Consider the following 15,093-nt stretch of genomic DNA (forward strand, 5'->3'; position numbering starts at 1 on the left):
GCCTTGGAGGAGATTATGTTGAGAAATAAAAAAAAAATTCTTAAAAACGTTGTTTTTCTTGGTCAGGCCGGAAACTTATCAATCCACCCTCGTATTTGTACCAAACATTGATTTTTATTCATCTTTAATACAGATAAATATGCGCAATTCGACCAAATTAGAAAAGTTGTGATGATAATCTTGCAGGTCTTTCAAAAATCAATGTTTTTCTTTTCTTGAATTTTTTTCATATCATGCGTTATTTGCCTTAAAATGTTCAATTTTGTTTGTTTTTTGGATTTTGAAAAGGCTGCAACTCTAATGATTTTCTTTTTATAGAAAAAAGTCATAGGGATCAATTTTTTGAGTTTCTGAATACTATGAACAACCGTACATAGAATTTTTAAATCTTGAAAAAATGTGGTTTCGAAAATTTGTGGTCCGATCAAATTTGGAATTTTGAACTTTTCGCCCAAATTAAAAAAGCTGTTATCATTGTCTTGTAAGGCTTTCGAAAAGGAACATTTGGCTTCGGTCGACTTTTTTCATATAATACGTTGTTTGGCTTACAATGTTAATTTTAGTTGTTTTTTTTTTATTTTGAAAATGCTCTAACTCTGACAATTTTTTTTTACAGAAAAAAGTCATGGGGATAAATTGTTTGAGTTCCTGAGTACTATGAACAAACGTACATAGAATGTTGAAATCTTCAAAAAATGTGGTTTCAAAAATTTTTGGTACGATCAAATTTTGAATTATCAACTTTTCGACCAAATTAAAATAGTTGTTATGATCATCTTGTAGGGATTTAAAAAATGAACGTTTTTCTTCTCTTGACTTTTTTTCATGTCATTCGTTTTTTGGATTAAAATCTCTATTTTAATTTGTTTTTTTGGGATTTTGAAAATGCTCTAACTCTGATGATTTCCTTTTTATACAAAAACGTCATGGGGATACATTGTTTCAGTTTCTAAGTACTATGGATAATCGTACATAGAATTTTAAAATCTTGAAAAATGTGGTTTCAAACGTTTTTGGTACGATCAAATTTTGAATTTTCAACTCTTCTACCAGATTAAAAAATGTTATTATGATCATCTTGTAGGGCTTTTAAAAATGAACATTATTCATCTCTTGATTTTTTTTATATCAAGCTTTGTTTGGCTTGAAATATTTATTTTAGTTTGTTTTTTTGGATTTTGAAAATGCTTTTACTCTGATCATTTTCTTTTTATAGACAAAAATCATGTAAATAAATTGTTTGGCATTCTGAGTACTATGAACAACCTTTCATAGAATTTTGAAATCTTGAAAAAATGTGGTTTCAAAAATTTTGAAAACGAGCTCACTTTTTGAATTTTGATCCAAAAGAGCTGGTTTACGAACTTGTTCTTTCTTTTTAGGTTTTGAAGAAATGTGCAAAAGCAGAATCCAATCTGATGAATTTGACTAAAGCTATCGTGCCTACAGAATACAGACTACAGACAGACAGACAAACACCTTCCCAAAAATCGTTTTTTCTGCCTCAGTCGGTCTCAAAACGTGGAGATTTGATGAAAACCGACAAATTGAAATATTACATAAAACCAATACCTTCTCATTAGGACGAGAATGTAAGAATTAGATTTATTTAACATATATAATGATTATATATAAAACGAACTATATAAATTTGTATAATAATTGAACTTATTGCTTCTATTTTATAAGTGTTTTTAATTTAATTACAGAAATATTTGATCAAATATTACGAATGCTTATTCAACAGTTCAAAAGATTAAACTAACTATTAAAATATTATCATCAGCTCTACATGCGTTATTCAATAATGCCAGCATCTCTTATTTCATTAATGATTGGAATGATTGCAAGTGTATTATTTCTGCTTCCAACTGCTTGTGATTGTAAAAGTACACGTAAACGATCTACCAATACGTTTGGATTGTCCCAGTAATCTGACATTTTTGCGGTTTCTCTTGCTTCTCTTGCATATTCAGAGGAAAAGCCACCTTCAGAATCATTATTCTTATCTTCATCGTTATAATCATCATCACCTTCGTCTTCTTCTCCTTCATCATCATTATTATTATCAGTATCACTTTTACTACTGAATCTCACGAATGGAAAATTGATATTTTCATCAAATTCTTGTTGCTGTCTTGACTAATTGTCCCTATAACATCAGGTAATATTGTAATTTGATCAATATGTTTCTCACCATACATAAGATTCTTATTTCTCATGCCATTTCAGACAATCAAGTCATGAATAATTTTTGAAGCAATTGGGACATGTGGAAGTCATTTTGTTGCTGCACTTGCAACATGATTGACTGTTTATTTAAATAAGCCGACTTTATTATTGAAACAGGAGAAAAAGAAAGACGAGGTGTATCAGCAGGAGGCGGAGGAGGATGAGGAGAAGGACAATGAAAATGAGGAGGAGGTCATACTTTGTGTAAATTGATGTATATGCTTAAGATTCAAAATAAGGCTGTGGCAGATAATAATTGTCATAAACAAGAAATTATAAAAGCTAGATACCTAGACGTTTATATTGTTAAAAAAACTACTAAAAACGCGGCAACCTTATTAAAGACACGTGGAAATGAGCTATTTGTAAAATAGTAGTAAACTATTATTTTAGGTTCTTTCTTGACAAATGCTACTAATTTTGAATGGAAATTAAGCTAAAGGAACTCGCTGCTAATATGAAAATGAGAGTCTTATTAGGAATGATGATAAAAGACTAAAATAAAGGATAACCGTAAGGAATGAAAATAGTACGTTTAAATAAGGTTTGGATAAAAGTTACTCCCAAACTCGGAAATAAAAATGTTCGAAATTAATAAAATAATCATTCAGAACTAGTTATATATATATATACTCACAGGTTATCATGATAGAAGCTTATTGATGGTTAGACATGTCAGCTACCATATTGTCTTCTTGCAATGCACCCGTGTAGAAATTTTGTCATGACTCTGGCTGGGCCCAAAATAGGAAAATCTTGGCCCCAAATTGGGGATTAGGACAGGACCAAAACATAAATGAAAGCCTAACCCGGCTAGAGACTAACTTACCGACTGACTTGGTCCCAACTTGGCTTTATTTACTTTTGTAGTCTCAAACACATTATACAAAAAATTGTTTTTAGAAATAAAATATGAGTGAAAACATTTATAAAAGTACAATTGTTTATTTAAAAGAAGCATTTCAAGTAGCTGAACATTTTATGAACCTTATTTCTGAACCAGATTATTCACCGCTAGCCTCATCTTTCGGTTGCCATCCCAATCTTCGGAATTAGTAAAGATCGTGCCAAGATGGTAAAAGACTTCATCCTCTTTTTTATGATACTGGTAATGGATTTTCGGATTGGATGTCCCCTGTCAAAAAGTAGATTCAACGAATTGTTTTGCAAAAAATAAAAAGCATAAAATAATTCATAATATGTTTGGTTCCTTTTTTATATTTAAAGGATCAGTTAACTGGTTATCTGCTTTTTTATAAACACTATTTCAGAAAGTGTCATTCAGCAAAATAATGTTTGTTTAATAAATAAAAAAGCAGTTACTTAACCAACTTTAATTAAAATTTCATAGTCTTCAAAATGTGCAATTTATTTATTCTTTTATAAAAAAAATAAAACATTCATATTTCATGTTGATGTTAGACTTCGTTGCGTTATGAACCTAAATTACTAATCATTTATTTACTTACTTTTGTTTTCGTTCTGGAATCTTAGAGTGTTGGAAATTGCTCGATGTCTCCGAACGAGACCAGTGCTTTTCACTTTCGGATTTTTTAATAATTAGAATCACAGTATAATAATATTTACAGGTGAAATCACAAACACTCCCCACAATAACCGCAAACTAACCTACTTGTCATCTACTTGTGTTTAAGAGGTTCAAGATGGAGCCTGACTGAAAACAGATGTACAGCGAAGTTTATGGTGCTGCAATCAAGAGGTATATGAAACAGAGTTGGTTTTAACTAGATTTAAGGTATTAACCCTGTTGTAGCCATTAAATAATTCTCCAAGTTGGGGCCAGGCTTGCAAATGGGCAAACATTTGGCAATTTCCACACGAGCAATAATAGCAAGCATCGAAATATTATAATTTAATAAAACGAAGTTTCAGTTGACACTACATAAAGACAATTTTATTTCAATATCAAAAAAGTTTAAACTTAAGAATAATTACAAGGAAACAACAAATTTAAAACTGAAGAAACACTATTTGTTATTTATAATAATAATATATAAAATGATGTTTTTTTATATTTATATACATCATAATATTAGTGAATTCACCTTCTTGACGCGAAAAGTATATTTTTAATATCAAAATATATTGATTTATAAGTAAATAAGTGTATGTCTAATTCAAAGAAGCTATTTTCTACTGAAATTATGATTGTGAAGCTTCAATAGGAAATATTTTTTCTGCTTTAACGTACACAGCATTCTCATTATAATATGCATTCGAAATCGTAATCATAGTTTCGATGATAATATTTACTTAACTTATCCATCGGTACTTATTAGCGCATCCTCTTCGTGATACTGCTACTAGAACCAGAATAGTCATTTTGATATACTCACATTACTTAACATTATAATAGGAAACTTTAAAATATTGGTATTAAACCAAAAAATGAGTGCCAAGAAGCAGGGTGTAAAGAGAAAGAGAGAGAGCGACATACACCCATATACAGTGCTTAGCGTGGGACTAGTAGTCCTTGGACTGAAAATTTCAAAAACGTATGTATTCTCTAAAACTTACTCTGCAAATTGACATAATTTTCCACTATGGCAGGTCTTTGCAAGTTGTACTTTTTACGATCAACAATAAGGCTTTTTTAATGATTGACATAGTATGCTTTTCGAAAGACACCGATAATTTTAATATTGCTATGTTGTCTTGATGACTGTAAAGTAATTCACAACAGTTAAATCAGTTATTAATATCGTAATTATTATAATTACTATAATAAGTAATATAATTATTATAATATTTATGACAATAGTCATAATATTTATTATAATTATATTATTTATTAACTGCGTAAAGATAATAATTGTTTTTCGAAGTTTATGAAACCGTGAATCGTTTTCTTTTAAATAAAAATTTGAATTTGTCATCGATTCGGAACTCGATTGATTGCGTCGGTGTGTAAAGCATAAAGCTAAATGTATTACTTTTTGTGCATGCCAGAAAGACAAAAAATGTAGAAATAAATATACATAGTCTACTGTAAAATGTACTTATGTAAATAAATATTTTACATAATTTATATAATCTCCGGCAAGTTTCACAATACCTTGAGATGAGATAGAAAACTTAACCATAAAATATGGCGATACAGTAAGGTTGACCGAAGCGCACCCAGCGAGGCGCGCAGTAAAAATGCCCTATTATTGATCGCAAAAAGTACAACTTGCAAAGACCTACCGTAGTGTAAAACTATATCAATTTGTAGAGTAAGTTTTAGAGAATACATAAGTTTCTGAAATTTTCAGAAATATTCGGTAGATCAAAAATTATCAAAAGTGAAAGTTAGTAAAAAACGTCAAATTTTCGACCTTTAAAAGTTCATAACTTTTGAAATATGCATTTTACAAAAAAGTTACTAGAGACCTTTTCTTCTTAAAATTAGCCATATTTTCTAAAAAAAATTGTCTGTATAGAAAAAACTACATTTTCATCATTTTTTTAAGCAAATGCAATTAAAAAAATTTTCTACGCATTTTTTTGAAAAATTAAGATGTAGATTCGGATTCAGGGGCTCAAGAAAGATAAGAATAATAGTTGGAGAGCCGAGGCCGTTTTTGGCGAGTTATTAGGTAACGCTTCGGCCACTATTTTCCTGATTATTGACAATATACTGATCACGAAATGTGGCTTCTCCAGAGGTCGTACCGGGGAAAATGTGTTTATTTACTCCTTCGAAGTTGCAAAAAAATGATTAAAATAAGTCATAGGGTAACGGCTGAATCTTTCTGCCTTGCATGTGGATGCAATTAGACAATGTTCCGTGCAATTGGCAGAACAATAGGCCTGTGCGGAAAGGGGGGGGGGGGGCAGAACGATCCAGGGATGTAAAAGAATATATCATTTTAAAGTTATTTTCTAATAACCAAATTTTTTATATAACATTCTACTCATTATTCAAAACATATATTCGAAGAGGCCGAATAAAATCTCGGGGATAACATTCTGCCAGAACAGCCCAAACTGCCCGGTTTTGACATTGGTCATTGTGCGTTGGTTTACGGCCCTGACACTGCGAGCAGAGTGGTCACTTGTGCTCCGAAGACGATCAGTAGCATAACTAGAGACATAGTTTACGCCACTCTGCTCGCAGTATCAGTGCCGTCAACCGACGCACAATGAACAATGTCACAACCAGGCAGTTCCCGATGTTCTGCCAAAATGTTATCCCCGAGATTTTGTTCTGCCTCTTCGAATATATGTTTTGAATAATGAGTAGAATGTTATATAAAGAATTTGGGTTTTAGAAAATAACTTTAAACTGACATATACTTTTACATCTCTAGCTCGTTCCCCCCCCCCCTTCCGCACCAGCCTATTGTCCTGCCAATTGCGCGGAACATAGTCTAATTCTCTTGACATAAAACACAGAAAGATTAAGCCGTTACCCTATGACTTATTTTAATCATTTTTTTTCACAACTTCGAATGAGTAATTGAACAACTTCTCCCCGGGACTTCTCCTGGAGAAGCCACATTTGGTAATCAGTATATTCTCAACAATCAGGAAAATAGTGGCAGAATAGTTACTTCAAAACTCGTCAAAAACGGCCTCGGCTCTTAGACTATAAAGGGTTTTCAGCTTTGGCGGTTTTAGTGCATACGGGAACGTACCCAATACCCAGCCCCCGGACTCTAGTCGGGATATTGAAGAGGAGTTTTTGGAGTTTAGAGGAATTTTGGAATGGCCGCACAAAAGGAAAACGCGATTAGAAAGAGAAGGTATAGAAACATAGTTGGAAATATAAGGACAGAGATCTATGGAATCAGTCCATTCGTTCGTACGTTCCATCTTTTTCAATTCACTCAGAAATTTTTTAAATATGAGTAAGATCTTTCAAAATTTAAATACTCTGACATTTATCTAAATGAAACAATAGTAAAAAAGCGTTAAATTAAATAATATATAAAATGGTTGGGGTTCGACGATTCTCATAATAGCTGGATAAGTAATTCAATATTCCAATCAGACTTTAACAACGGGCGCAGTACTTTGCCCGTACTGGCGGATACAGGCGCAGTACTGGCAATTAGTACGGGTGCCTGTACTGATGCCCGTACTGGATGATAACTCTTTACTATTACTGGCTTGCCAGCACTGCCTGATTGCTGATTGGCAGTAAGACCCTTTTTTAAATACTATATATTTTTTGAACTCTTTTAATTTTATATTTAATAACAACTTTTGTCTCCACTTTTTACATTTTCAATCATTGATTTTTCTTTGGTACTTTATTTACTTATAAGGAATTTCTTTCAGTGATCTAATATTATACATATGCATTTTATTATTTCCAAAGATGCAGATAGAGTAATGCTCGTTTGTTTTACTCTCGGTTTCACTGTATATTATTCTTTCAACAAAGAATTTGAATTTAATTATAAAAATGATTTTAGTAAAATTTAAAGTTTAACCTTGAAAACGCCTAATTAATTATAACACATAATTTACATACAATTACTAATTTTAGTGAATTTCACACATAATAAAAATATTGTCCTTTCAAATATCGTGTATTTAGAGAGAAAAAGGGAAATTTAAAAAAGCCGGGAAAGATTGTGGTCTCTGTTACTTTGAAAAAACATGTAAATAAAACAATTTTCAAATTAAATTTGAAGAATTCAAAATGCGAAAGTTCAAATTTCAATTTTAAACCATGAAAAGTCCAAATTTGAATGGCGTTATTTAAAACTAATACAAAAATAGAAAAACTTATATGGAATCTGTTTAAGGAGTTTATCAGTTAGATAGGCTGCAAACACTTATGGATTACCCAAGATTGGTTTCTGTCCGTACTAAAGCCAAATTATATTTAGACATGTAAAATAATCTAGAAATGAAAACATTATATCTGAATAAATATTTCAAGTACATACTTTATTTTCAGTTTCAAAAATTTATTTTTAACAACACTAATCAATTCTTTGAAGAAAAAAAAAATATATATATCTGTACAACTTTAACAAAATCTTATTTGGAAATAATGTATATTTTTATGAATATAAGCAATTAAATATTTTCCTGACCCAACAAGTTAAAATTATTCACCTAATTTCAATATCAGAAATGAAGAATAATATTACTTACCTTTTTGATGATGATGAAAAGTAGATGATAATATGTTGCACTGAATCTGCTAGCAGTTTACAACCTCCCCCTTTGGGTTCGAGGCTTTAGGTCAGAAATTTGGAATGGAAGAAACCCAAATTCAGAGCCGTCTTAAGATATTTTCAGGCCTATGTTTACCCTTCTTAAGTACACAATTCTTTCTTGTGGATTACTAGTACTTATCAATTTTGTGTTAAGTTTAAGAGAAAAATATTGTAAAAATAAGTAAACGTATATGTTAATTAGAGTAAAAAAAACAATCAGTTTTAGAATCTTCCGTGTATTAAAGGGAGATTGGTGGATATTCGCACCATCTTTAACCCAGCACTGGGCGCGCCAGTAGTAAATAATAACGCCATAAACAATCTGCTAGTTTAAAATAATAATTTATCAACTTTTTACAATTTATGATATTACCTTTACGTTCATTATTATTTAAAATTATTTTAATACGTTTTCAATTAGAAATCAGCATGAGAATTATTATTAATACAGGATAACGGTACAGGTAGCGTTTCTACTGAGACAAATAGAAACATAAGTATAATGAAGTTTTGAATAAGGCTCAAATGCACGAAATAATTTTGTTCAGCTCATAAAGAAAGAAATGTATTATAATATAATGCTTAATTTAAGTTAAAAAAAGTTTAAATAAAAATGTTTATTTGAACTTTTATTACTTTACGCATATATGATAAATGAAAAGTGTTTGAAAATGACTATTTTGATGAAAATATTTTCTACCTCCAAATGGTAACGGTAATTTTCCAAAAATATTGGAAAAACATTATTAACAATTTTAACAGGAAAGTTGGTCATGATTGAGGAAAAATTCCCTATTATATTTCGAGTAATTTTCCACTTTAATCTGGCAAAATTACCTAAAAAGTGGGAAAATTCCCGAAACTTGGTGAGGTTTATTTATTTCCGAAGTCATTGGGAAAATTTTAGTAAATTGTGCTAATATTATCTTTAGAAACGGTAATTTTCCACAAATATTGGAAATTTTTGTTTCAATTTTAACATGAAAATTACTAATGTTTGAGGAAAAATTCCCTAAATTACCTAAAAAGTCGGAAAATTCCCGAAACTCCATGAGGTTTCTTTATTTCCGAAGTCATTGGGAAAAATAACATAAATTATGGTAACATTATCTTTAGAAACGGTAATTTTCCACAAATATTGGAAAAATATTTTTTCCCATTTTAACAAGAATATTACCAATGGATGAGGAAAAATTCTCTATTATAATTCGAGTAATTTTCCACTTAAAACTGGTAAAATTATCTAAAAAGTGGAAAAATTCCCGAAACGTCATGAACTTTCTTTATTTCCGAAGTCATTGGGAAAATAACGTAAATTATGGTATTATTATCTTTAGAAACAATAATTTTTTACAAATATTGGAAAAATATTTTTTCCAATTTTAACAGGAAAATTACTAATCATTGAAGAAAAATTCCCTATTATATTTCAAGTAATTTTCCACTTAAAACTGGTAAAATCACCTAAAAAGTTGAAAAATTCCCGAAACTTCATGTATTTTTTTTTATTTCTCAAGTCATTGGGAAAATTGCCATAAATTATGGTGATGTTAACTTTAAAAACGATAATTTTCCACAGATAAGGGAAAATTTCCCAATTTTATGGGAAAATAAATTTCCCCATCCAAAATAGAGAATTTTACCTACAAAATTTTCGGGAAAATTCCGATTAATTTTGATAGTGTGTTTTTAAAGAAATCCCGCCATACGAAAGTACTGCTATTACGTGCCAAATTCCAAGTACCCGATTGGGAAAATTGGAAATGCAAAATGCTTAATCTTTACTAATCGTTTTGGCACAATTAAAACACACGATTCGGAAAGATTTAGATATTAATTCTATCATTTCTTATTGATCTCAATTGATTATTTCTAGAAGGGTAGCTTAATTCACGGGCAAAAGGCCAAATGCCGGCAATAACCGAATCTACCTACGTCGACTTTTCTTCTGCCTCTCTGGATCGAATGTGACAGCCGTATGCATGCACTCATGGCTTAATGCCCAAAGTAACGTGGACAAAAGCGAAATTAATTTTAGATCAATAACTATAAATTTACTTGAAATCAGAAAAATGCTATATCTACTGGTCAGTGTATTATAAAAATGAAGAAATTCTCGAAAATTGAGGAATCTTGTTAAAATACATGAAATTCTTTTTAGTGCCTCAGAAATAATACATTCATAGAAAATCCCAGTAAATAAAACCATCAATTTTCAAACATAAGAAACAAGAATTTTTAATAAAACAATTCAGTTTTCAAACACGAAGATGAATTTTTAACTCACTTGATGAATATTTAACCAAATAAATTAAATTGTCCACAAACCAGTTCGACTTTTCACCAACTAGATGAAATTTCAACCAATAAAAATAATTTTAAATCGAAAAAATGAATTTTGAAGAAAATACATGAATTTAATTTTAAATCAATAACGATATATGTACTTGAAATTAACAAAATGCTATACCTATAGGTCTATCTACTACAAAAATCAAGAAATTCTTGAAAATTGAGAAACCCTTTTGAAATACATACAATTACTTTTATTGCCTTACAGTATATTTATAGTAAATTCCAGAGATATCTTTGAGCTGAAGTTGGATGAAACCACCGAAATATTAACCACTAACAATAAAGCCATTAGAACCATTATTTACCAAACAAAAAGGAAGAACCCGGTAAGAAGACTTGCATTAAAAAGTATTAAAAAATTTCATTCATCCAGTGGTAACGTGAGAAATATTGAATACTCCTGGATCCCGTTTTTATCCTCCCGTCTTAAATCACCACAGCAGTTGAAGTTAGCTCTGAAATTGAATTCCTTTCTGTACCTAGCGTCGAAAATTTTTTTCTGTACACAACTAAGAAATGAAAAAATTTTAATCCCTTTCAATTTAGAAAAGTTTTTCACTTTCATTTACTGTTTTTCGAATAATAATGAGGTAAAAAGCTTTTTAAAACATAGCACCAGTCATTTTACGATCTCTGGATTAATTCTCACACATAAGATTCTGGTGAAAAATAATTATTTGAATTTTTGATCATGATTTTATATGTTTTGAACAAAGCAATCATTTTACGATAAAGATATGTATTCTAGTATACAATCCTACTAGATTTTGCACATTTTATGCTTTTGGAACGCGTTCTAATGCTTCAAACGAAAATTTTGTTTTTAATTTAATAGAGGTTACGTCTGGCAACTGAAAGCGGCATTAAAAGGGATTGGAATCTTTTCATTTTCGCCGCCTAATGAGGATTAAAAAACGAAGGACAGAAACGGCATTCTTAGGGATTCAAGATTTGTAATACCTTTTAATGCAAGGCTTTTTACCGGGAACTTTTAACAGAATATTTTTTATATAAAAATATTCATTTTCAACTAACATGATGAATCTTCTACTAAATAAATTGAATTTCTAACAAACCAGTTAGACTTTCCACCTTTTTAACAACAACAAAAATGAATTCTCGACGAAAAATGTGATAGTTAATATTTCAACCAAGGAAGGTTAATTATCAAGCAATAAGGACAAATTTTCAACAAAAAAGTTGAATTTTCAAGTCAGAAATATGAATTTGCCCAAGGTAATTAAATATGTAATAACAAAAATATATAACTTTCTAACGCAATATTTGAATTTTCAGTAAAATAACCTGGAAAATTAGACTTATTTCATTTTAAATGAATAGCCTTACATTTACTTAAAATCAGAAAAATGCTATATATAGTGGTCATTGTATTGTAAAAATGAAGGAAGGAGAAAGTGAGGAATCTTTTTAAAATAATTAAATTATTTTTATTACCTTATAATAAATTGGCAGTAAGTCGCAGAGATATTTGATCTGAAGTTAGATAAAAGCGTTGCAAATTCGTCTCCAATGCTTTCGTCGACTATTACATTTTTCGTCGATATTTTCAATGAAAGTGCGACATTTAAAAAATTCCAAGAGTAAAAAAATCAGCAATGGGGTCAAACACGAGGCCAATATTACATATCTAATTTCTAAGGAATGATTTGTCATTTAACGATTATTAACTGTTGAGTTTACGGAGAAAACTTTTTCTCCAGTAGGGAAATTTGGAGAAAATAATTTCATTTTTAAAAAGATGTAGCGATTAATTTAAATGGAATGAAGAACAACTCACCCTGTGAGGGGCTTGTAATAGTCGATGAACCGCGGAAAGTTGGTTTATGAGAGGCAAGGTCGCGCTGAAGGTGTGCACTGGCGGTCTGGGTGGTTCAGGATAGGAACTCGTGGAAGCAAACGGGTCCACATCGTTTAAAAACTGGATCCTGCACGTGAACGACATACTCCTGATTTATGAGTCTTATTCGTTAAAGTTTTACATGCGTTCCAGAATAACGTGATGGTTTTTGGTCGGGAAGATAAAGGGTATCCAAATGCAACAAAGTCAAAAGCGACTACCACGACGACGACGACTTGATTGTAGGCGTCGTCGCCGTAGACGTACCGAGCCGATTACTAACTTTCGCCAAGGACAAAAAACACTGAAGAGTTCGAACCGGTTCACCTTTACTTTTAGTTACTCGTTTATTTTCATTCGCGTGGCATAACTACAGACGCTCCTTTATGTCCCACTATACACTGACAGTCGTTCTTAGGCTTCTTCTTCTTCCTCTGTTGTGTGCTTCCTTAATTTCCGACCACCAGTAGCTTATGTCAACTAAAAAAAAAAATGTATATACAGGTTGTCGCAGACTCAAATATTCGGATTAATATAGCTATATAAAAATAATTATTGGAAAATTCCTATTCCAAAAATCAGTTGAAGTCTTAGTTTTTGAGTTCTAAAATATTTAAGATAGACCAATCAGAAGCCCGGTATGAACAGCTACTCGTGTATGAGTGGGAGTCGAACGTAGTGTAATGACCGATGTTCTCACGTCGCGCTTGCTTCAATAACACTATGCTGTATCAACGCTCACGTACGTCTGTGTATACCGCGCTCCTCATTCATCTAGCCTAAATATTTTATACCTGAAAAACTTAAGCTTCAACTGAATTTTTGAAAAGGAATTTTTGATTTATTAATTTTTTTATTTTCATCCATTTTATACAGTTATATAAGTCCTGACACTTGAGGCTGGAAATATATATATATATATGTGTGTGGGGGGGGGGGGGGGGGGGGGGGGGGGGGGTCATGACAATCAAACATTGTACAAGCAGGAGATTTAGAATCAAATTTTTTTTGTACAAAACATTTTTTTCGCGTTTTTTGTTCGAAAATAATCATTTGTTTTCAATCGCTCACTGTAAAGGAAGTTTTTAAAAGGAAAAATTATTCTTTTTTTCTCGCTTTTTTTACCTTTACATTTTTATTGAGGATTCTGAAATATTCACGAAAAATTTGAGAATAGAGAAATGAAAACTCCAAGTGTTTTTGAAAATACACGCGACGTCGTCTACTGTGCTCGCTAGCTTGCTCGCTGCAACGTGTGCGGTGGATTATAAAAATTCGTAACACGTTTGAAGTTTTCATTTCTCCATTCTCAAACTTTTCATGCATATTCGAGAATCTTAAACAAAAATTTAAAAGGTAAAAAAACGGAAAAAAATCTTCCAAGTTCAAAATAAGTAAAATTGTTTATAACAATCTACTATATTGAACCAGATAATTTAGCGCGTATTCTAAAAGAACTTTTTCTAAATTTCAATTGTTTTAACAGCCAAAACAACTAAAAATTGAGAGTCGACGATCCGTGTATACCGGATCGAGTACCAGGTAATATAATACGTATTCGACGAGAACTTAAAAAAAATCCAAACTTTGTGATTTACGAAAACAACTCCAAATGGTGAGTCAACGACACCGGTGCACCGGATCGCGCAGCAGCAGCGAAAAGCATTTGATCTACGAGAACTTTTTAAAAATTTAAATTGTTTTAACAGCGGAAATAACGAAAAATTGTGTGTCGACGATCCGGTACACCGTATCGAGCACCAGGCAGTATAATACGTATTCTACGAGATATTTAAAAAATTTAAACTTTGTGAATAACAGGTAGTATCATACAATAATAGGTACAATACAATATTCATACAAGTATCATACAATAACAGGTAGTATCATACGAGTTCTGCGAGAACTTTTTGAAACTTTAAATTTGTTGAATAACGAAAACAATTCCAAATGATGGGTCGTGCACCACGTAGCCTAGCACGTACTCTACAATAACTTTTTCGAAATTAAAATTGTTCCAACAGACAAAATAACCTTCAATAGTATGCTCAGCACGTACGAGGGTAGTTCAATAAGTCCTTAGAATTACCAACACATATGGCGCGCGAATCGCTCCAAATCATCTGTTTTCAGTCAGCACCACTCCCGACTAGATATATGGTGCAGTCACAGTCCACATCTTCTGAGTTTACGTGTTTTTATAACCAATTGAAAAAAAAAATTGTTCGTTAAGAAAAATGGAAAAAAAACGAGTTCAGAGCGGTAATCAAACATTTTCATTTAAAGGGTTTAACTCCATACGAGATAAAAAATGAATTGGATTCATTTCATGGCACATTTGCCCCTGCCTTAGCAACAGTTTATAAATGGGTAAATGAATTTAAGCGTGGTCGTACATCAATAAATGACGAACCACGTTCAGGAAGGCCCGTAGAAGCAAGTACTCCCGAAATCATCAATAAAATCCAC

At 31.3% G+C, this 15,093-nt stretch overlaps 1 protein-coding gene across 2 annotated transcripts in view; it reads right to left on the reverse strand.

The window, feature by feature from the left end:
* LOC117177864 (FH1/FH2 domain-containing protein 3) overlaps positions 1-15,093 on the reverse strand; it is a 917,724-nt gene that overhangs the window by 722,140 nt on the left and 180,491 nt on the right. For both annotated transcript variants that reach the window (XM_033368897.1, XM_033368896.1), the window contains exon 2: positions 12,565-13,104. In XM_033368897.1, coding sequence (XP_033224788.1) covers positions 12,565-12,729 — 165 coding nt within the window. In that variant the 5' untranslated portion in view covers positions 12,730-13,104. The remainder of the gene's footprint in view (positions 1-12,564; positions 13,105-15,093) is intronic.

The sequence above is a fragment of the Belonocnema kinseyi genome, chromosome 8 (assembly GCF_010883055.1).
Source record: "Belonocnema kinseyi isolate 2016_QV_RU_SX_M_011 chromosome 8, B_treatae_v1, whole genome shotgun sequence".
Classification (NCBI taxonomy): Eukaryota; Metazoa; Arthropoda; class Insecta; order Hymenoptera; family Cynipidae; genus Belonocnema; species Belonocnema kinseyi.